Source organism: Anas acuta, chromosome 5 (genome assembly GCF_963932015.1).
Source record: "Anas acuta chromosome 5, bAnaAcu1.1, whole genome shotgun sequence".
Classification (NCBI taxonomy): Eukaryota; Metazoa; Chordata; class Aves; order Anseriformes; family Anatidae; genus Anas; species Anas acuta.
Genome location: NC_088983.1, coordinates 24,494,535 through 24,517,812, shown reverse-complemented (window position 1 = coordinate 24,517,812; position 23,278 = coordinate 24,494,535). Strand labels below are relative to the sequence as shown.

Genomic DNA, 23,278 nt, shown 5'->3' with positions numbered 1-23,278 from the left:
ACATGGATTAGGTTAGAGATAACAGATTTATAAGAAGAGTCATATTAGGGAATGAAGTGTCAGATTATGGTCATGCCTGCAAGGTGTGAAGAGAAATTAAAGATGCTTACAGCAGTTCCTCCAAAGGATAAAATAGCTGAAGGTAGATTTTTTTTTTTTTTTTTGATAGGATGATCACGAGACAGCGGAGCAAATGTTTAAGGTCAGAAAATAAGGCAGGAATGTGCCGGGAGGGGAAGGGAATGAACTGAACTTCTTGGTGCTAACTCTTTTTTTGGTTTAGGATCTGTTTTTAGAAGACCCAACTCGGCCCAAGTCAGTGTGAATAACTTTGGTAAATTCAGGACAAGTTAAAATAGGTCGTACTAATTCTTTCCATCCACTTGATGAATTTTAAGTGGTGACAGTGACGTTATTACTCTTGCTTGCCTGTTATTCTTTAGGTGTAGCAACCTCTGGTTTCAGGTCTGTGGGCAGTCTTCTGAAAAGACTGATTTCAAGACAGCATTTCTGTTTGGGTTTTAGAACATCCTAAAAACGGCATTCTAGGAAATGCAGCCTGAAAGTGAAACCCAACCTGAAATGTGGGAAAGAAGTACAGTTTAGAAGGTCAAATGAAACCATTTTGATCATGTGGCTAGGGGGCTTTGAATTAATTTCTTGTCTGAATTCCCTTGTTTTATAGCTGTTTTTTAGGGAAAAAAAAATCCTGTCTTCCTAAAATGAATTAATAGTGTTGGAGAATTCACTACATGCCTTTTTTATAAACTGCTACCTATCGCCTGCTTCCCTATTAAAAATACAACCCAATTCAAATGTAAATTTATCTGGGTGCTAAGACATTTTGAATTGTCTCCATCTGTACAGGAAGGTTTTGTTGTGTCTTTTTGAGCTCTAACTGGAGATCAAAAAAGGGTGCTTAATGCCATTGCCAGCGGAGTAAACATACTACCTCTTCTCATCATATTCATTGCAAGTTTGTTCTTCACCTCCCCCTTCCAGTGAAGTGCTTGCTCTTAGAAATTTATTTTAGTAATAAAACATTACTTTATACATCCCCATGAAAGCATGTTTGAAGGCTGTTTGTGGATTTTTTTTGAAAGTGTTCAAGAGCTTGTTCCCTGAGCACACTGCAAACTCTTATCATGGTAAGTCTGAATTAACACACAGAAAGTTAGGCTCATAAATTTCAGTGTTAACTCAAGCTCTTAGGATATGGCAACAGACTTGTGGTTGGTATGCTGTGCTTCAGATATCTGTCCCCAGATGCTACGTATTGTTGGTTGGTTCTGAAAAAAATGGGTGGCTTTATTCTTTCAGAAATTTTATTCTTACAGAAATCTTTGCTCACAATGAGGAGAGAATAAAGATGCATTTACTGCTCTTCAGAGTTGTAAGTCTTGACAGTAAAGCTAAACGAGATGGTTCAGTTACTTTCCTATGATTTATCTGATGGCTTTTTACTGTAATTGGAGAGATGGGAATAAGGAGCTCCACACTGTGTAAGCGGAGATTTTCCGTTATTAATTTAATTTTGAGGAGATACTTTTATTTATTAGCTGCTACAGCACAAACACAAGAATGTAGATAATGGATGGGGGCCTAATACTGATTAGCCAAATTTCACTTGTGTGTTGTTGTTGAGCACTGTTTCACTAAAAGCTAGTGAAGCTTATTACAGCAAATTTCAGCAGAATATATTTTAGTCTTCTGTGTAGAAATTATCTTCCATTGATTGGGTGCTTCCACATGGAGAGCTTTCTGTGCTACAGGGCACATATCCACAATTTGTTTAAACTGCATGAAGTGCCAATTAATTGGGTGCCAGTACACTTTACTCCAAAATCTGGATTTCTTGATATTTGGTGATGTTCTACAAACACCTGTATGATTTATGCCTCTCTGTATGCACATGCATGACGTTTCTGAAACCTCGTTGTATTTTAAAACCTTCTATGTCCAATGGCAATTCAACGAATAACTACTCCCATTTTCTTCCAGTTAAAATGTGATTTCTGTTTTCTCCCTCTAGGTTTTAATCTCTGTTCTGCTAAACCAGGTAAAGTCTGGTTTGGTCAGTAGTTGGAGGAGAGTGCCAAAGAGCCCAGATGTTGCAATAAGCAGCCTTGGGTTCCTGAACCGTTTTCCTGCAGTAGCTCTAGGGGGCTCTCTGCTGTTGGAAATGGTACATTTCCGATGAGGTATATGATAAAGCTCTTAATAACCTGTTGTCATTAAAGATCTCATAACACTTTTTTTTTTTGCAAACGCTAACCTCATTGTCATCAGCAAAATACAGCATATGCAATTACAATCTAATTTTCTCTGCAGTGTCAATTAGAGATTCTCATTTTTATCCTAAACTGTGTTCTGCTGTGTGTGTGAACTGCAGCCACATAAGCTACAGTATTTAAGGAGTGTAGGAAATAATTTTTCTAGATGCTGTTTGCAGAGTTCCTTGTGTAAGTCACTAGAAGTATGTTGTTATTAGCACTGACCATGTGTGCAAGAAAGATGGGAAATAATTATCCTTTCCTTGATTATAACCCTGCAGTTCGTTACTGCAGTAACCTTAGAGGTATGTGGGCTTTGTTGTGGGAGCGTTGGAATGGCTAAGATGGATGACTGGATGAGGCAGGACAAAAGTGTGAACAGTAATTTGCAGGAGAGTAATAGGTGTTCACCATCAGCTTGTGTCCAGTGGCATTTAGAAAGGAAGGAATACCTCTGTATTACTTTGGATTCTTTTATTTCCAGACCCTTCCTCTGCGTTTTATGCAAGGACAAAAATCGTGGCTCTGCATCAAGCTCTCTGATGTGCAGGATCATACTGGGTTCTCCTGGGCTTTCTGTATCAGATTTGGGTACATTAGAATGGACTTCTAATGACCAGTTTGAAGATGAGTGAAGATGTGTTTTGAAAGTTTTCTTCCTATTTGTGAAGACTAGAAATAATTGCAAAGTAGCTCATCTTCTCCAAAATGTTTGGGCAGCATGGGGTGGATGTCCGTCCTGAATGGTGCTGCTCTTTTCTGTGTAAGGAACTTGTGTATTGAGGCAGTGAAAATAACATGGGGTTGGAAGTTCAGTGAGCTTCACAATGAGAACATGCACAAGTGCCCTGTTTAACCTGCTCAGTGGTGTGTTTGCTCTTATTTATTCCACAAAGTCATAGCTTGAAATCGTTACTGTGAATTTACTGCTGAAGAGGGAAAAGGTTGAAGTATGGCTAGATGCAGGAGGGGAACAGGTTGTTTTATTTTCATGGGTAGCATTGGCAGTTCCCAAGCAATGAGGCTTGGAGAAGCTGGCTGTTGAGAGCCACATCCTGATGAGATGTCTGGGCCTGTTGCACAACCGTGTGATGTCTGTCACTGCAAATCCTGTTTTTTCCCTCCCTCTAGGAGCTGCTCTTCATAGTAGGAAATCTACATTGAATTACCCTTGTCTGCATAAAACACAGGCTGATAACAATTAGGCGATTGATTACTTTTTCAGGTGGTGAAAGATGCCTCTTCCAGGATTCGTTTCCCCATGCCACCCCTGACTTTAAACACCTGCAGTTTTTGGCTTCTGGAGAATTCAGACACTCGTTCCTCCCAGTGCTTGGATGTATTTATTGCATGCACTACATCTTTCCATGTCTGACCACTGTAGCTTGAGAGGAAAATCATCTCTTTTTATTTCAGCGTGTGGGTTGTACTAGTTTAGGTGAAGCGGGATTTTTATATAGATTTTAGCACTGTAGTAAAATTTTTGCATAATGAGTTCTTAAGCAAATTAAAATCTTGTGTGTACCAATTTAGCTTTTGCTTGTAAATTCAGAGGGTAGACATAGGCGTAGCCAGTTTTAAGCCATGTAGGATTTTGTATTGCTATTTTAAATAATTTTTCAAATAATCGTAATTGAACGGCGGTAATTTTTGTGTGTAATGCAATATTGTATGGTGGCATCTGCACCCTCCATTATTTATGCTCTGGGCTGTTAGCTTTAAGTGCTTTCCTAGCCAGTTAATAACCAGATTAGAGTACTGAAATAACTGAACAAAATGTCTGATAAGCGTCTCAGAATTAATACTACAGAAATACAGCCTTTTAAAACGTGTTTCTGTCTGTATTCCACATAACGCTGTAGATCGTTAAATCTTGTTTTGAAATCTGAAACACTTAGGAAAAAATGAATTAAACCCAACCTTTCAGCTGTTGCACCTGTCTGAGGGACATCCTGCTTGTGTGCAGGGTTAGGAACACAATCCCAATTTTTACCTGCCAGTTGAACTGTTCAGGAAAGTTGCTAAATGCAGAGCAGGAAACAGTGGAACTTGGCAGTTTTGTGCGGGAAGAAAATCAAAATAAACATTTTCTGTAGTCTTCCCTTCCTAATCGATTTATATTTGAGTATCTATGGTTGGTAAAATTCAGATAAATCTAAGTTTCAGAGATGACTGCAGATTTGAAAGGAATAAAAAGGTGTTTTTTTTTAGCCCTGGTGGCCTTGAACCTTTAGAAGCAGCCTATATATAAGCTTTATGTTATTGGAAAATGTGTGCTATTTGCCTTAAGATGTGGTACATATGTGCATAAGTCTTTTTACTTTATTTTATCAATTTCTCCATTTCTCATTTAAATAATAGAGAAGAATGATTTTTTTTCTTATTAGCCGTTTTCCCTTTCTGGTAATCCAGCAGCATCGTTGAGCTGCTGTGTCTTAGTTGGAAAACAGCGTGGCAACGTTTGTTGCATTTTAAAAACGGCTTTGATTGGATTGATGATAGCAAAAATAACTTTTGAAATGTTCAAAAAGCTGAACTTTTTGTGTAAATGTGTATATTTGTGTTACGTGGCAGTTGTCTTCAGCACTGTTCTGAATGTTTTATTGGAACTTTTCCTTAATACTTCTATTTCTTCGTTATTTCTACCCAGTTTCTTAGTGTTGCTTAACCCTGTAACTTGCTCCACTTAAGGACTTTTCTCTGGCTGCAGCGGGTGGCAATGCCTGCTCTCTAAGAGCTGTCTTCTGAATGCTTCCGTGAGGTTCTGGCCCTAAATCTATTGATCAAGGTAGTGTCACCGTGGTGTATTTCCCAGGCTGAAGTTGCAGAGTCCCCAGTCCCTGGGTTTTCTGCTGCTTTCCTGTTAGAATTCAGTGTGCCAGGCCCACGGCACCCCGCTCTTTCATGAATGGAATTCAAAAAGACACTTACATTTCCATAAATAAATTAGGAATTCAGTGGCTTCTTCCGGCTAATCAGGGCAGGCTGATAAACCTTGCTAGCTGTTTAATAAATGAATTGTGACTGATTACCTATTAATATGGACGCCTCAGGAATTCACCCTGGGGGAAGCAGAGCAGTGAAATAGAGAGGGGCATGGCCCCCTGGGAAATCAGGGCTTCATGTTTGCAGCTTAAATATCTCTGTGAAGTATCAATAAGGAGGTAATTGAATTTTGAACACAAACATGAGCGCCGGATGGATGAAGGAGAGGGGGGCTCTGATCATCTCTTCATGCCCCTTCATACTCCCCTCCCCTTTCCCTTAGAGACCACTCTAGTGAAGATAGATGCTAAATCCATTAAATAAAGATTAGACTCTGTCGTGGTAGAAAATGGCAGCTTAGCTAGATCCCTGGGCAAATTGGGACCTTTAGCAATACAGAAAATTAAAATATACATTTTTAACAAGTGTGCTGTCGACACAGTAATAATGACTGTGTGGCTTGTGGGGTTTGCTCACCTTTCAGATCTGCTTTTGTTTGGTTATATCACTTGCTCTTGTTTTGAAACCAGCCTGCTCGGTCTCTCTGAAGCAGTGGAGGCTTGGGGGAGGAAAATGTTTTTCTTTTTTTTTCCCCCCATCTTGCTTTCAGTCTTGGGCTCTTTTTTTAGGTCCTTATGCTTTTGATAGTGTAGAAGTTCAGTGTTCTTCTATCTGAATAGGGAAATAATTACCTTTGGCTCCAGCATGCTCAGATGCCTTTCCTAAGAAGCAGCTGGAAATAGTCTAGAGGAAGCATGGAGATGATATTGGATATTGAAAGAAAAATGTGATTGGGCTTTTTTCAAATCAGGATTTTATTCACTAATCATATGGCTTTATTATTTACTCCATGTCAAATTTTCTGAGTTCTGTTAATATGGGAAAGATTAATACAAGGATGATCATTGTAAAATATCAATGTTATTTCTCGTTATGCAATGCATTGTAGAAATACAGCTGAAGCGCGCTTTAACAGGTGACAGTCTTTCTTTATGATACTGATCTAGACTTAGAACATGATCAGGCCTTCTTCACGACTTTGCATGCCCTATTCTCTGTTGCAGAAAGTCAGCAGATCCTCTTTTGCAGGCAAAACCTCATCTGCCAGTGTAAGTGGGGGACAAATTGCCGTTCTGGAGAGACTGCTCCTGTTTCTCCAAATAAACAGGATAATACCAGATAATCCATCTGCAGAACAAAATCCAAAATTATTTAACATTTTTTAATAAGAGATGAGCCTCAGCTGAGTGTGGCTCTGAGGAAACTTGCTGTTGCTTCCTTCTAAAAATTTTTCTCTTGATTTTAGAGTTTTCTGAGACTGCAAGCAGGAGAGGTTTTAAAAAAAAAAAGGGTGCTTTGGTGTTTTGCTGAATTAGAGTGGACTGAGACAGTAGTAGCAGGAGACCTCCTGTCTGTTCTTCCATGACAGCTCCTTGGTGACACCACTTTCCAGACTCCTCTCAGATGTTAGCAGTCATGCCTGGGAAACCCTGAAGCATTCTCAGCTTCTGCTGCTAAGTTCTCTTTAGCTAATAAAGAAGAAAAGTAGATATTAAATGGAAGAGAAGTATTAATGTATACAAGTCCATTTCAGAGATAGTAATGATAGCACTGGGAATGCCTTGGCTTCCAGTAACCCTGAGCTGCTGCAGACATGGAAGAGGTTTTCCATCTCAGTTCCCCAGACTATCATCTGCTTGCAGATTCCAGCAGCTTGACCACCTTTTTTTTTTGTAAGAGATTTTGCATGGGAATATCTGTGTTCTTTCACCCAACCATGCTTCTAACAAAGAAGAAAGTGTCTACGCTTGGCTCAGCCTCATGGATTCTCTTTGATAGTGTTGGCACCAAATTGAAAATGAACGGGTACCACCCTTTAGCTAAATTGCAATAATTAATTGTGTATGCACTGTAGCTTGTCTCAGTTGAAGAAGCCAGATCTCAAACCTCCCTTCATAAAGGTAGAATACAGCATTGGGCTCTGGCCAAGCGTGTTGATTGTGGGCTCTTTCTCTTTGGGGACTTCCTGGCCTTTGTCCCCTCATGTATTTACAGTCTTGGATCCTTGAGTCATTGAAGCCCATCATTTTTCAGTCTCCAGACTCAAGGGCAGTTTTCATTAAAGCTCTTCTAAAAAGCACGGACCATGGTGACTTTATAAATGGTTTTGAATCCAGTCATATTTTAATTGGTACAATTACCAATTAAAGATAGATGTAGGTCAAATAAACCCTGATCTGTATGTGCCTCTGCCAGTCTTTGCGCTCTCGCCTTTCTGCAGCGTTCAGTACAACATGAGAACATCTTCTAAGGATTTTGCTGTTCCTCTCCTGAATCTCTCTCCTCTTCTCTCTCTCTCTATCAACATGCAGACTAACTTTATAACCCATCTACTTTCCTTTACCTTTGCTGGCACCTTTCAGAGAAGCTCCCAGTGCCTTGACAGCTTGTTCCTCTCATTCTACTGTCATCCTTGGTCTTACTCTACCACCTGTCCTTCTGTTTGCCTCTTTTGGATTTTTTTTTCTGCTCTTTTCTTCCTGCATCTAAGTTAGACCAATTTTCTAGTTCAGGAATCTTCCTTTGTGTATCCCTAGTTAAAGAGGAGGGATTCTCGCTGGTTTGTTCTGCAGCATCTTCTGAAAACAGGCATGTGCCAGGAGCCTCACAAGCTTATGGCTTTCTACATATTAAGGCACTTAGTGATGCAGCATTTTAATTAAATTAACCAGAATTCGTAAATTGTAGATAGATTTTCCCAGATCATCTCACGATGAGCTTTTAGAGTGATCACACTGCTGGTGTTTAATCCATCAGATTGCCATATGGAGTGTTGAAGAGCAGAATATCTGTTTATTAACAATTGCTGGTTTTTCATGTCAGCAAGTACATTTTTTTTTATTTGAGGGCCTGGGAATACAGTCTGTTGCTGTACCTATTATACCAATTATATGGACCTCATGCCAGACCCCATTTCATGTCTACCTCATTTGTTTATTAATCCAGGTGATTCAATAGACTGTCTAAAAGGCATGATAGATGATGGGAGTCATCCCACCAGTGTCCAGAAATTCTTTGATTTCGTTACCACAAGAGGAAAGGCCCAGATGTCCTTTATAAGAAATTATTGGTATCCTTAGCATTGGAGGTTTCTGGAAACTGTTAAGACATTTAATGAAGCTTTGCAATTTGATCAACCAGAACATGTTATAATTCACAAAAGTCACAAAGTTGTTCCTCATGTTAGAGGTCAGCTGACCTTTTATTCCCTCTGTATTAATAAATACCTGGCCTCAAATTCTAGGATATTTGCTGTGTTGGCCTTCCTTAGGAATAGAAGTTACTTGTCTCTTCAGAGTAGTGTTCCGTTCCATTTCATTGTGACAAATCAGTTTTTCTTCCACTTTAGCTGTGTGATGGACAATCTAAAAGGAAGAATATTCTTTGGGGCAGAGGAAAGAACTTCTTGTATTATGACTTTTTCAGTGTCCTGCTTCCTTCAGAAAGAAATATTCACCATTCTGGGATGGAAAATATCATGGGCCTGATGCAGAAATGTTTTGTACCTTAGACATCAAGTTCGTTCTTCTCATCAAATGTAATTTAAGATAATTTCCACTATCAGAACCTTCTCAGTTCTCAACAGTAGTAACGTGGGCATTTTTACTCATCCAAACATCTTAACTGTTGGCTCACTTGCTTTCTTGGATAACTTGAGAGTCTGGGGAATAATAAGTGCTTATTAAGACAATTTCAATTTTGATCTGCGTTTAGGCAGTGTATGAAGAGGAGGGACCTGTTGGTATGTGTTGATGATGATAAATGGAAAACAGCGCTTTCAAACCTTCATTAGAGTGGTCCATTGTATCCAGCAGATGGCAATGAAAATGTACCTGCTGCTCTCTCTTCTTGCTGAGCAGTGCCTTAACTAAAATCTTAAATCCTGCAGACTGTACTCTTCCCTGTTCTCTGGTGCATAGCTGCAGATCGCTTCCTAATGAGGATTTTGAGTGCCCCCTGCCTAGTGGGTAAAACAAAAGCCAACGCATCCATGGATTAACGAGAAAGGAATTTAATGCTGGCATGCTGTACCCTGCAACAAAATCTGTTTTCAGGATTTCAAAGTATTCCTTTAAACGTTCAGCACTTGGGCGAGCCTTTTTAGTAGTCTTCTCTTTCCTGGCTTACATTGTTTGTCTGTCCATCTGCTTGTCTGCCAGTTATCTTGGTATTTGTGTCATATGGGCAAATAAGCAGTGATCTTTCAATAAGCTCGGCACGAAAGGCACTGTTAAGCACTCATCCTTTTGCGTAGTCCCGCAGTACTCGCCAGCTTGGACCTGCTGCTGGTTTGCCAGGCAGGACACAATTTCTTCACGGCAGCAGCAACAGCATCTGTCCTGGAGAGGGGAAAACTCCGAGGCTGTGACAATAGGGATTTGTAGGGCCTTTGCATATGGGGGGAGGAGAGATTGTGGATGCTGATGATATTTAGAGTGGGTGTCACTGCTTCTAGTTAAATCATAAGGACAGTGGGGTGTAGATGTAGTGTAATGATTCAGATGGTAACTGGCTATGGCAGCAAAGCTGAGAAGTGAATAATCTTTACTGTGCAAGAAGAAAACTTTGGTTCTGCTGGACTTTCTTTGTTTCCTGTATTTCTGTGTTCTTTTATCTTTATTTCTTTTTATTAAATGTGCAGCTTCATATAATTTCTGTACAAGTGTTACTTGTACAAATATGCAAGGCAGGGTGCTCTGTTACTTCTAAGCTGTAGTTGTCTCCAACAAATTATCTGCAATCCCTCTTCTGTGGTGACTATGAACACTACTGCTCTTCCGTCCCGAACTTACCCCTGTGACCCAGGTATAATGGTTGGCACTCCGGTAAGTTGGTATCCAAGCTAGAATCTAAATCTTCCACATACGTGGGAAGCATACTCTATAAACACCCAGGGAGCAATCTCATTTGTCTTCCATTTGTTGTACAGTATCTATAGAAGTCTTGATGACCGGTTGTTAGTGATGTGTTGGGTTTGAGATGCTGTTCTGTGTTGTCTGTCAGTATTTGTGTAGTGTCTATTCTGAGCGCCTTAGGACAGAAACCCCTTGCTGTGTGTTTGTACACCCTGTAGCACAGTGGCTACTGGATCAACAGGAACTTACAGGAATTAAAATAATAATTCAAGATGTACATCGTGGTATTTTAATTTACCTGTCAAGCTAACATCCTGGCAGTTTTCATCTTTTGATGTTGGCATTTGGTTGAACGTTTTGGCTTCTGCTCTGCTTTGGCATTCCAAGTTCTAGCAGCAGGTAAGTATGGAACAAACTTAGGAAGGGCTTTGACAACATAAAAATGGTTTTCTGCAGGAGTATCCATGGCTCTTTTGATGGATTGCTTAAGAAGCAGCTCTAGAAAATACCACAAAAAGGTGCACCTGATGTCTGGGACCAGTTTCAGCAGCTGTTACCTTTTAGCATCTACCTGGACTCTCCAAATTACAAATGCAATCACTCTGAGCTGTACAAGAAGTCATGTCTTAAGCTGAACTCCTGTTTTGGAGGCTGTTGTTTCTTTCTGTGGATCTTTGAGATTTTTAGGCACCTTAGTCAGGAACCTTAATTTAGTTGGCATGGATCTAGGCCTTAGACCTGAACCGCTCACTATTCATGGAACTAAAATGGGATTATTATGAAACAAGGAAATCCTATTCCCTTAGTCTGGGAACTTGACAGAGAAAGGTGTGTACCAGTTACTGCTGGGGGAACCTAAGGGATGGAGAAGGCACATAGCAGGAGTGAGTGTGTCAGGAATACAAACTAGGTTTCCTTTTACAGGCTAACGTCCTGTCTCCTGGAGCTTGCTGCCATTTTAGCCCAATAATTGCATCCATCAAGCAAAACTTTACCTCTAAGTAGCACGACTCTTTTGTATTTGAGGTAATGCTTTTTGACACCAAAATAATATTGTTCAGAATTACCATCAGAAGCAGAAAAGGAAGTATTTGAAGTTCAAACATGGCAACAATTAGTCACAGCCTTGCTTATTATATTGTAAAGGAAGAGAGACGGTGTAGTAACGTTTGCTCTCTAGACCTTCACTTTCTGTATAAGCTGCAGGCTGCTTGGAGGGCCATAATACTGTCAAATGCTTTGTCTTGTATGTAACTTGCAAAATCTTTTGATCCAAGAACTTGTAAAGTAGTTGTAATTTGCTGTCTTCATGCTACAGATCACTGCTGTTTCCCACCTCTTCCTTGCTTGACTTCTCTCTCTTGCAACTTCAGGTGCTCTGTGGTCACTTCAGGTACTCTTTTGGCAGGAATAATTTCAAGATGGTGTGAAATACACCATTCGTTTCTAGAGAGCTGCTTATAAATCAAGAGGTTTCTTCATAAGAATGTGAGGGGGGGGGGAAAAGGACCTCTAATTTTTGAAAGGTGACACGGTTGTTATTTAACATGTCTGCAATTGAGAAAATAAATTGAAAATTTGTATTGACTCCCAGCCCTGAAAAGCATGAGGGGGGTTGAATTCAGAAAAAAAGTAATGGAAGCCAGTCATATTAGAAGAGGTGAAGAGGAATGCTTTATACACAATGAATAATTTCACGTGGAACTTTCTGCCACACTGGGATTCTTTTTAGAGCGACTACTTAGCAGCTATTGAAAAAGAATCAGACAATTAAATGGCTAAGAAAATTTCTAGGTGTATCAAGGTAAAATATAAAATGAAGTATGAAATATCAACTGCTTCAGAACCAATTATTCCATTTGTCTTCATCATGGGGTTGTTTTTTTTTTTTTTTTTACTGTGATGTTTCTGATACTGGGTGCAGGCAGGCGGGACACCTGACCGGATAGATCACTAATTGTTCCTGTTGTATCAATTCCTGTGTTCATTTGCATTTTTGTTTGCCTACAGATGTGACACATTTGTGTTTAGGAGGAAATAAATGTCTACTGTATTCTGTATTACTCTTTTCTAGAGACTGGTCTTGGAGCCTGTCTGTTGATGGGATTTTATATACAGGTTTTCAGTCAGTGATATAGGATGTACATTCAAAGCATGCTTTGAGGTACATCTCTGGAGAGAACATTATTACTAAACCCATTTGAGGGTGTCCCCAGTGGCAGCTCCATAGAGCAGGTGGCCTGCGTGGCACGAGCACACAGGGATCCAGGAGCCTGCTTCTTATCAGAGCATATAATCTAAAAATCATTCAGCCTGTTTTTCTCTCCTGGGGAGATGACGACGATGACACAGGGCTCTTATGCTAAAAACTAATTCTTAACCTGCAGAAGACGTCATTCAACACAAATCCCAACAGAAAAGGGCTGGGTGATGGATGTTTCTGGGTAGCAGGCCAAGCTGTCGTATGCTTTTCAACAGATAGTTCTGAGGGTTGCCTCAAGATTTTCATCCCTAATACCTGGCTTACTTGAAAAAAGAGAGCATATTAAATTAAAAAAAAAAAGCTTACAATTTCTGCCTGCTAATGTGTGTATATATAAAACTCAGAGGACAAAGCAGTTGCTTCCCTCTCTCAGGGACTCCTGTCTATGGTTCTCAGGCTCCCTCCAATAATAACCAAAGCAGTGGCTGGGTGAAGGACTGATGGTTAGGAAACGATGTTGAACGTGTAGCAGCTAGGTAATGCTTTGGAAGGAAATGTAAGATTGCGTGTACATCTGCTGATAGGACCGTAGCCAGCAGTGACTGTCCACCTCTACTCAGCAGTCGTTGAGTAGAGGTGCACCTGTAATACCACATCCAGTGGTGTCCTCCGTGCCCTGGCATGAGAGAGACATTGGTGAGCTGGGGTGAGTTCAGTGGAAGGTTTCTTTAGTACCTTTCACCCATCAGAGCAATCGCACCAGACAGTAAATTATGGGGACGATTCATAGCCATCACCATCTTTCCTCTGCTTTGCTTTTTTGAGCTGTTTTCTAGATGGTTTCCTTTTCACTTTGCTGCAATACCCTAATTTTTGGTTTCCAATAATGGATGGGGAACACTAACTAGTCTGCTATGGCACTGTTAATTCAGCTTTTACAAGAAGAGAGCAATGGTAGACATGCTCTCAGACCAGTGCTATGCATGGATTGTGAATAAACATGAAGAGATTTTTGGAAGCCAAAGAGTACAAAGAGTAATAAGGCTAACCGGGCTGCTCTCAGTAGGTCTTCTGGAGAGAAAAAGAATAATGGTTTGTTTGTTTGTTTTTGCTTTTTATCCCCCCTTAGGGATGACAGTTGACTAGGATGCTTTATTTTAGCTTCAAGAAACTGAGGTTTCTTCTTTCTTCTGTACTCAGGAGGTATCAGCAGACTGATACCTCTGTATTTCTTTTATTTGAGTCATGGCTTCAAGGTTTTCTTAAAAACACATGGGAACCAGAAGCGCAAGGATGTTTACGCAGAATCTTCTCACATTTGTTCACAGGTCTTGGGAGGGTTTGGTTTTTGCTCTATTTTTTATATCAGGGCCTTGCCTCGTTGTGTTTGAGCTCATTAACAGCTAAAATGTTTTAATTTAGCAGAGTCTGCATGTTTATCTGTTAATATCTATTCCAAGCAGCCCTGAGTGGTATTGCAATTTTTTATCAAGTCAGTCGGATTAAACTTAGTGTTATTTTCTCTGAATAACACCACTCTTTCTGTGATTTTTAACTCTTCCCAATGTGTTTTGTTTTTTTTTTTTTTTTCCTGTATTCATTTCGACTTGACTCTAGTGGCATTTGAATGCTGTGAAAACCGTAGCATTTCTAAATCAGTGCATTTCCTGAGATGTTCTGTGACCAACTGGGAGTTGGTAAAGATGGTTTGGAATTCCCTGAATCCTCTTCTGAACTTTCAAATATTCTCAGCTCAGGGTATTGCTGCCAGGAGAAGAGGCTTGAGAGCTTGAAATGAGTCAGTAGAATAACTGAAAAACAGCTGGACTGAGGCAAACAGTGAATGTGCTGGGGAGGAAGAGGATAGGGATAAAAACACAATGAAGAAAATGTCTTTGATTCATGTGGAGAGAAGAATTAAGTAATGGAGGTGATTGTGGAGGTTTTCTTCTGCAGCCAGAGCCCACAAACTGCATGTTGCTACCCTTCCGTAATGCTACTTGAACTAAGGTTGAGATTTTTGCCTTGGAGCAATGAGATTTCAACAATTTCCTTGAATTTGTTCATACAGGCTTGTATTTTTAGAAATTATAGAAATCCTCTGTGTAGTTCCATTATGTTACATTATTTTACTAATGGCAAAAGGGGTCTTAGTTTACTTCATGCGTAAATCAAGTAATATTGTTCAGTCATAAAAAAGCATAAACCTTGTGGAGGCTGTCAGCGTTGATAATTCGTTGTTGTCTCAATGGCCTCAGACATCTACGTGGAAGAAGTTTCAGTAAGGAATCTGAGGATTAGAAAACACTTGAAAAAATGTAATCTCTTTTCCAAAGTAAAGACGTATCTGGAGAAATAAATACAGACTGTGGTGGTATGAGCTTCTTTCCTCCAGGTATCTCTGATCATGAAGCTTGTTGACAGAGCTTCACAGCTCAAGCCATTAAATAACCTATTGGCAGGGACTCATTTCTTCCTTTGGAGGCCAAGGAAGCCATACTGGAAACAGGACTGCAAGCCTCCCGTGAGTGTGCCTTGTTGTGTTCTGAGTGGATTTGTTTGTCCTGTCTTGCATAACCATACAGCTTGTATCCCAACATTATTAGCCAAAAGGAGTAGAGGGGCTTACATAATCGCTACACGATTATTTTTCAGTAACTGTACTGTAAATATGTAATTCTCTCTACTCCTAATAACTCTTAATCCCTTTGTTCCTATTGGCTCTTGGGCTGAGATTTTTCCATGGCCTGAGTGCCCTGGCCACTGATAAGACTTGAAAAAACGGTGACTTTGAAGATTCACCTGCTTTGCTCCCAGCCACTAAATGCCTGCTCCCTGCATAGGCAAGGGAGGCCACATCACAGGGTGCTGTTTTATGGGGGTTTAGACATTGCTTCTGCCTGTTGTGTGCCTTCTGAGAAGGACCCGCTCACCTTTAAAAACACTTCATGCCCAGCTGCATGCAAGTATTCAGTGCAGCCTTTCCACCTATTTTTTTCACGTGTTTTATGCTCAAGAGTTCTCAAGCAAGCAGTTTTGATCTCATTTCTGCATGTTCCTAGGTAAAGAAGATTACTTTTAGAGATACAGGGGTAGGAAACCCTAAATGATCAAGAATTCTTGGGCTTCTGCTAGGGTTGGGAGGGCATGAAGAAGTTATTTCCTTTTTGGTATGAGCAGACAAAAAAAACAACTTTAGTGTGCTTCTTGTTTAACATTCCCCTTTCTATCCCACTGTTTGCTTCCAACATCTGTGGGTCTTTGTGGTCAAAGTTTTTCCAAGCTGTATCTGTTCTAGTGATAACTTACCCTAGTCAAGTCCCCTTCAGGTATACTTGCCACTGTTTTAACTGTGATGTAAAATTGGCTTTCATACTGCCCTTAACACTAGAAGCGTAACTTGAATTTATTCCTTTAAGCTTTATAAAATACTTGAACATCATTTTTCTGTGTGTAATTAGCTTCATGAGTCAGTGCCTGGTCTTAGGTCTTGACATTTTTGGCGTGTGAAGTTTTTTTGTGTGTACTTGACCTTGGCTTTACTCCAGAATAAATATTTTAAGCTGTTAGTTGTGTGTTGTTTTTTTTGTCTTCGGTCTGAGACTAGGGGGCAGACATAACCAGCACGGAGAGAAGTGAACTGTATAAACCACAATTAGAACTGCAGTGCACAGGTGTCTGAAGATCTTATACAATTGCCAAGCTATTTGTTTCTCAAATGAGAGGGGCTTTGGGAGTATATCTTGGAGAATAAAAGGAGCAGAAGGCCTTCCTTTTCAATGTTAGATTTTTGTTTGTTTTGTTTTTGAATCCTAGCTTGAATTCTTCCAGACCTATCCATTTGATATCTCTGCAGAACCAGCATAACGAATGGTTGAAAGTAATCTACTGCAGCTGGTGATGGAATTTTAGAACTCTTCTCAGATAGGAATCTGCATTTAGGAATAAGAATTTTTTGCACTCTAGCTTTTCTTCGAACATCAAATTAGGTCTTGTGGTTGAAAAATCTGAACATCAACATGCAAAGAAAGATGACTTGTAATACTAAAGGAGAAGGGTTATGGGTGAGTTCTGCTGCAGATACTTGAGGATCCTTTTGGGGAAGGTAGGCATCTTGAATCTCTATGCTAGTCATATGCAGAGTATTATTGTAATGAAAAAACAGTGAAGTGAACAAATAGCTCACAGTACACAGCACTCAATGCATCGAGAGCCCCAGCGTTCACTGTATTTTGCAATTTAATGCACAATAATTTTTTTTAGTTCTGTATTTCTGTATGCTCCCCTGTGTCAGATCTGTATTCTTGGGATGTGCGGTTCCATTAAAAAATAAATAATAATCGCAGCCCCCTCTCCCCCCACGTACACTCATTTTCTATAATATGGTAATGATATCACCGTAGCAGTAATTACGGGTCATCTTCATTTCTTTCATCTCTGCTGGTTCTGATGGCTTCATTCCTTTGACGGAGAAGATTTGGCTCTGGGTGCTGTGATTATTTTGTTAAGCATTATTCGAATAGACAGGAGTGAGAGAAATTAATCAATCCAAATGCAATTAGCATCATGTTTAACCCAGTGATGGACGTCTCAAGGTGAAACAGCCAGGGGAGTTTCAGACATTATTATTCAATCCAGTGGCTCTTATCTAAATTATAATCAAGAGAGGTTTTTATTGGCTTCACAGAGAGAAGATGTAACTCTTTCCCTGCTTCGGGGGTCAAAGGGATCAGGTCTTTGGCCTCACAGGACGTTGGCTGCAGGCAGTTCCTGGAGGTGGGAGGTACTGTAGGAGTTTCATTTAAAACAGGGGTCACGCAGGACAAAATACCTGCATGTCCTGGTATTTGTGACCTGGAACATAAGTTTAGTAGCTCCCTGGGCATTGTCAGGGATGGTACTGCCCCTTGCTCCAGGTATTCCCACTGCCTGGCCTTGCCCACCTGTACGTGAATGAATGCTGTGTGGGGTTTTTTGCGTTTAGAGCTCTGCACATCATTGCTTGCAGCTGAGTGCGAAGGGAATGGTGCTGCCCTGCAAGGTGGGGACGTCTGATTAGGAGAATAAGCTGATTATTTTGCAGAGATGGAATTTGTTTTTGTTTTTGTTTTTTTTTTTTAGAGCAGATGCAATTTTAATGTTCATTGATACTAACAACAACATTTTTGAGGAAATCTCAATCAACGTGAAACAGATCTGTTATCACCACTGTGGATAATCCTGAGTGAGCTCTTGAGTTGTCTTATCAGGTGTACAATAAAACACAACTACTGTGCATGGAGAGAAATGAGACCAGATGAGGGCACATTAGGATTTCATGATTCAAGAAAGCATTGGGTCTTTGACTCCAAGTTCTTAAAGCTCCAGGTAATATTCACCGAAGTATTTCAGTGGTGTAAAACTTTATCAGTCTCATCTGTTTACCACTTCTCTGTCAGAGATGACCGCTTTCATTGCACACAAGGAGGAAAACTCCGTGATCTTCACCTGCTCTAGTTCACAGCAGCTTTTGTGCAATCCCACCTTCGGCATTTCAAAACAAGTCATGCCAAACCACGTACTGGAGCTGAAGTAAGGGTAAATTCTGCTGTCTCATCTACCCAGGGAAGGACAGTAATGTTTTGTACCAAGAGTGGTATTAATATTTTAAAATACTGCAGCAAGACTTCACAGAACTCATCTTTCAGAGCCCAAATTCTAGCACTGTCACCGACTCCTTTAGCGTACATCCGTGCATCACTCCTTACTGAGGCTGTGACCCCAGCTGTAAGATGGGAATTAAATCACCAGACGTCTCAAGAATATTATGAAGCTTCATAAACTTTGCAAGTGCTTTGATACTGATTATTGAAAGATGCTATGGTATCACAAACTTATTTCACCTGGAGGTTTATGCTGAGTCTCTATCATCTTACCTGAAAAATGTGCTTAGGAGTTCTAGGTGGTTATGCTGGTATTTAGTAAAAACAGCATCACAGTTTCTGAAGCACAGGTTTGAGTAACTATACACTGCTTTTATCTTCTTTAAAGGCAATTGGCATTGCTTCTGCTAGCCACTGCTCTCCTGGGTTGGCAGTTCCAGCTCTGCGTAACTGGCCTGGTGCAGGATTCACTGATTCATGTTTGACTGAGGCCTACAGTTGTCAAACAGTATTTCATTTGACAATTACATTAAAAGAGTATGAAGTTAGCAGAGTAATTAGAGATCTTTTTGTGAAGGAAGAGGGATAATATAGTGCCAACAGGCATTTTTGGGGTCTGTTCTTCCATAAGTATGCATTGAGCCTAGGAGTCAAATCCAAGTCAGAGACAGATGTGAACAGATTGAGCTCTCTGATGATAGAAGTTGAGATTATGTGGTTTGTTAATAATATTCTCCTGATTTTGGCTAATAAAGACCTCATTTTGTTTCAGCAGTTGCTTAGTACTAATGTCAATCTTAACATGTTTTTGCTGTTTTTAGATTACCTTCTTGCCTTCACCCCTGGTGACTGATTTTATTTCCCTTCCAAATGCAATAGTGGTCGAGAGCAGCCCAGAGATTTGGCTTTGCCGTTGGCTTTCGCAAGTCCTGTCAAGCAAGCCTCCCACAAACTCCTGGCGGAATCCTCTATGGCTTTTTGTACATCCTACCTACTAAGAAAAAGAATTGTTGTCTTATCCTCACGTTGTGTTAAAGGACGAAAGAAGTAATTGCCTGAAGCATTATTCACTTGTGATGGAAGGGCTAAAGCAGAGAAGTATTTTGCTGTCTCTCAGCAATTCACGTTCTTTTCCCTCAACTGGTAATTTCCACTGGTAGCTCTTCACAAATAAAACCCTGCTAGTTTTGTTGGCTCTGTAGTGCTCAGACACAGCAGTTTGAGTGCATGATTGGCACTTTAGGGGAATCCTTCTGTGTTGAAAAACAAGTTATTTCGTTACCCTAAGCACAACTGTAGGGATTGAACAGGAGGAATATTTTAACTGAAAAGCTAACAAAGTATGTCAGTGCCCAAAGAATGTAGCATTCAATGTGATCCTACAAAGCATTTTACAGCTAAAACCATTTTCTGTTCGTAGGGTATTAATTGCATTTCCATATTTTTAGTAGCAAAGCATTTAGATACCAACATGGCTACATTTTCAGGTCAGAGGAGGAGCACAGTCAAATTTGCTCAAGTTGTAAATTGTGGGGAGAGGCAGAGAAGTGTCTTTGGCAGGGTGACTTCATTTTAAAACATCCATGTTTTGAAGATGCTCGCAGGCTTTGTTTTGAGATTTTTAGGATAAGCCCAGAAGCAGTAAGCAGTGGAAGGGATCACAATAAATGTAAGATAAATGCAGTTTGTAACACATCTTTTGCGTAGACTTTGTCACCAAGCCTACACTTTTATTTGAAGTGTATGCTGTGTTAAGAACATGTGTACGTGTGTGTTTGTGTTGCTTAGGGATCCTCCTCGTCAAAAGTTGCTTATATAAGTGAAAGTCACTATTTTTGTTGCTGGTTTTATAGCAGTAAATCCTTTCATTATTTCTTGGCTATCCAGACCTTATGACACAGTTTGTCTTGTGCTGTCATATGTATGAGAAGGCTTTTTATGGGGAGCAATCAGCCTGGACCCCAATCTCCAGGACAGTGTTTTTTCTAATTAAATTGTCACTGGAAGGAATATCTGGAACAGCAGTTTTCATTTTCTATCAAGGAAAAAAAAACATTGAGTCCTTGTCATTTGATTAAAAGTTACTTAACCTTTAAATTGCTACAGATGTAAAGATAACTCTGAGTTTCCAATGTAATCGCCTCCAAGTTAAAATCAGGAAAATCTTCGTGTAATGAAACCCATATGTCATAGTGAAAGGATGCAAAGCACTGGCAGAGTGGGCTGCTCTCGCAGGAGATCTGCACCCAATCTTGTTAACCAGGACTGCTTTTGGTAATCCCTCATCTCCTCACTTGTAGGAAATCAATCTGTACTACTGAATCTTTCAACCAGCAACCACAAAATTTACTGCAAAGAAGCAGCTTGGGGACAGTTGTAGTAGAAAAGGAGCCCCAGGCAACAAGACTAAATGCGGGATTGAGGGATTGAGGTTCTAAAGAGGAGATTATATTAAACCTTATTCTGCTCCCCTATCAAGTAGAAATCTCTCCTTCTCCTTTCAGCCTCAGTCCTCCCTGTCCGGTACCTGTTCTTGAGATCTCCCATGCAGCAAACTGACTTCATACTGCAACATTTTCTGTTAATGATAACAGCCCGATACCATTTTCTGGTGCAATTCTTTTTCAGAGAGTCTATCCAGCACTCAGCTTCCGTTGGAACCAGTGCTGATAACATCTTAAGGTGTTTTTTTTCCTATGGTACCCTCTTCTTCCTCCATAACACGTGAGATTAATTTGTATCCAAGCTATTGTGATCATATCCATTGTTGATTTTTCTATTGTCGTAGATGCACAGCCAAGGCGAGGCTGTAAATCGTCCCCTGCCATGGAGATTCATGTTTGTTCTGTACTGTGCAGCCTCTGTGGTGTCTGTTCGCTGGGACAAGGAAACCTGTGCTCAAGCCCTCTCTTCGCTACAAGTCCGTAGTTTAAGCAACCATTTTAAGGAAAAATCCCCAAGGTTGTCTCTACAGTTTTGTCCAACCTTTCAATTAAAAAATCCACCTCTGTACCATACAATGGGATTCTGCAGGTCCCTTGGGGGTAGTTGTTTAAGACAGGTCTTGCTGTCTCTCTTGGATTGTGATCGTATTTAGAATGGGGGTGATGGTTTCTTCCTTCACTCCAGCAAGCTCCAAAAGACCCAGTTGGAAATGATATTCCGATTTTTGAAGATTAATTTCTCAGAAGCGACACTGAGTAGAGGAGTCAGTTTAGTATTGGAGGCTCTTCAGTGCAAAACCCAAGCCGAAGGCATACCCTAGTGCAGATTAGAGAGGAACAAAGGGGAAGGAGTAGCCAAGATGTTTGAACGCAGCACTGTGTAATACGTATTTGGCCTGTGTTTACCAGGAATACATTGAGCTGGGGTTCCTGGGCAGACAAGAGAAGCAGCTGAAGCAGGGAAAACAAGATTGTTAATGTTTGTGGAAACTTGCCCTTAGTTTGGCTGGGATTTGTTTGTGGTACGAGGATGTTATTTCCCAGCCATTTTCATACATATACAAAGACGTAAGGTCCTTTCTTTCGGCTTGGCATCATATCTTTAAAAATAAAGCCCTGTTGCGAGCCTGAGTATGTGAGGAGAAGAGGAATACAGAATAGCAGAAGGCTGTCTCCTGCTCCTAATGGGATTTTGTAGCAGCATGTGCGAGTTTGTTTTAGAAGTCAGAAATGAACAGATGTTGGTATAAATTACCTCTGTGTCTGATGTCTTGCAAATTAAAAGCGCGGTTGGCATCACTAAACAATTTCACCAGGTTGGGGGGGGAAGCGGGCGGTGATTATTGTAGCAGGTCGGTAAGAATCTTTAAGCTGCGGCAGAACAGGATAGCAAGGATAAAGGAATGAAGAATAAAATGAGAGGTCTGTGAATTAATCAGAAATGTTAACATCTCCGATGACAAGTGAACAGGAGGGCACGTGCTCTTGGAGCAACCCCCAACCCACAGTAATTTCGCTCAGCGCACAGAAGGAGTCTATGCTCTCTGCCTGATTTATAGGGTGCAGCCTCTTTGGGGGAACGGAATTGTCATGCATTCGTATATCTCCTATATGGGACTTGCGCTCAGAAAAACTTTCCACTCTATCAGCTGTAGGTGGGTTTGGTGATTTTTCCGTAACAGCGTTTTAAAACCTTGCACTGTCACCGGTGCAAGGCAGGGAGGTGTCAAGGAACCGGTGGCGAAAACCTGCTCCTAGCTGAAACGTTGAGAAACCCGAATTTTTATTTAATCATTTTCTTCGTGCATTAAAATTTAGTTCTTGACAAAATAGCAGTCCACTCCCTGCCCTTCCGCAGCACCTTCTACCCATGTGTCGTGTTAGCAGCACTGAGAACTGGAAGCTGTCTTGCAGATGGGGAAGTAGAGGAACAAATGAGTAAATGATGTTTGTGGCAGCTCACCCTGAATCAGAAGCAGAGTTGGGAATGGATCCCAGATGACATAACTCACAGCTGGAGGCATGAACCAAGGGAATAATGAGGTGATCTGCTTGAATCTGCAGGCAGCTTGAAGCAGTAGCTGCCTGTGGGGCACGTTCCCAGCAGGGCTGTGGGCTTTGCAGCCTGTGAATATCGGTGTGTGCTGGGCACTTCCTAACACTAATTATTTTACAGCGATATTGTCCGTGATGACCACACCTCATGCTACAATTTTGGTTGATCAAGTTAGAATGTAATAACTGAGACCAGGCTTCAAGGCACAATTTCTAACCTTTATACGTAGAATAACAAAATGCCTTTACCTGATTGTATTTGAGTATCTTAAGCTAAACACTTATTATTACATTTATTTCCATTCAGACAGATAGCGAGTAGTCAAAAGAAAACCCACCATCAGCAACAAACCCACCTCTAGTTTTTTATGCTAATTGTCATTGCTGTTGTTCCTCTCAGTAGAGAGGTCAGGAATTGAATGAATAAAACAGAAAATTAATTCCTGTCTCCGCCTTTCAGAGTCTCTCTAGGCTAGGTGTGGGAAACATGCATGCTTTCATCAATCCTGTGAATAAAAACCTCCAGGTTTTGATGGCTGTCAGTCCTGCACAAAGCTCACACCTTTATGTAAAAGAAATGAAGGGAAGCTCCAGTGGGAAAATTGTCTCTCTCGAGGATTCGGTCACTAATCGTGCTGTCTTTAATGCATTGTGTTGTATTGTGAGACAAAGATAGTGTTTGGGCTGCTCTGCCAGCTTGTGAGCTTATGGGCTCACAAGTCAGAAATGTCTCATGCAGAAAAGTGGCTGTGTAAACCCT

At 40.6% G+C, this 23,278-nt stretch overlaps 1 protein-coding gene across 4 annotated transcripts in view; it reads left to right on the top strand.

The window, feature by feature from the left end:
* The window catches only part of LIN52 (lin-52 DREAM MuvB core complex component), a 55,163-nt gene that overhangs the window by 16,315 nt on the left and 15,570 nt on the right, over window positions 1-23,278 (top strand). Inside the window, exon 6 of one of the 4 annotated variants that reach the window (XM_068683274.1) lies at window positions 18,899-20,690. The exons of 2 other annotated variants lie outside the window; for them this stretch is intronic. In XM_068683274.1, the coding sequence (XP_068539375.1) occupies window positions 18,899-19,017 (119 nt within the window). In that variant the 3' untranslated portion in view covers window positions 19,018-20,690. Of the gene's footprint in view, window positions 1-3,498; window positions 4,106-18,898; window positions 20,691-23,278 lie in introns of those variants that run through there. One more of the 4 variants, XM_068683273.1, reaches the window with a different exon arrangement.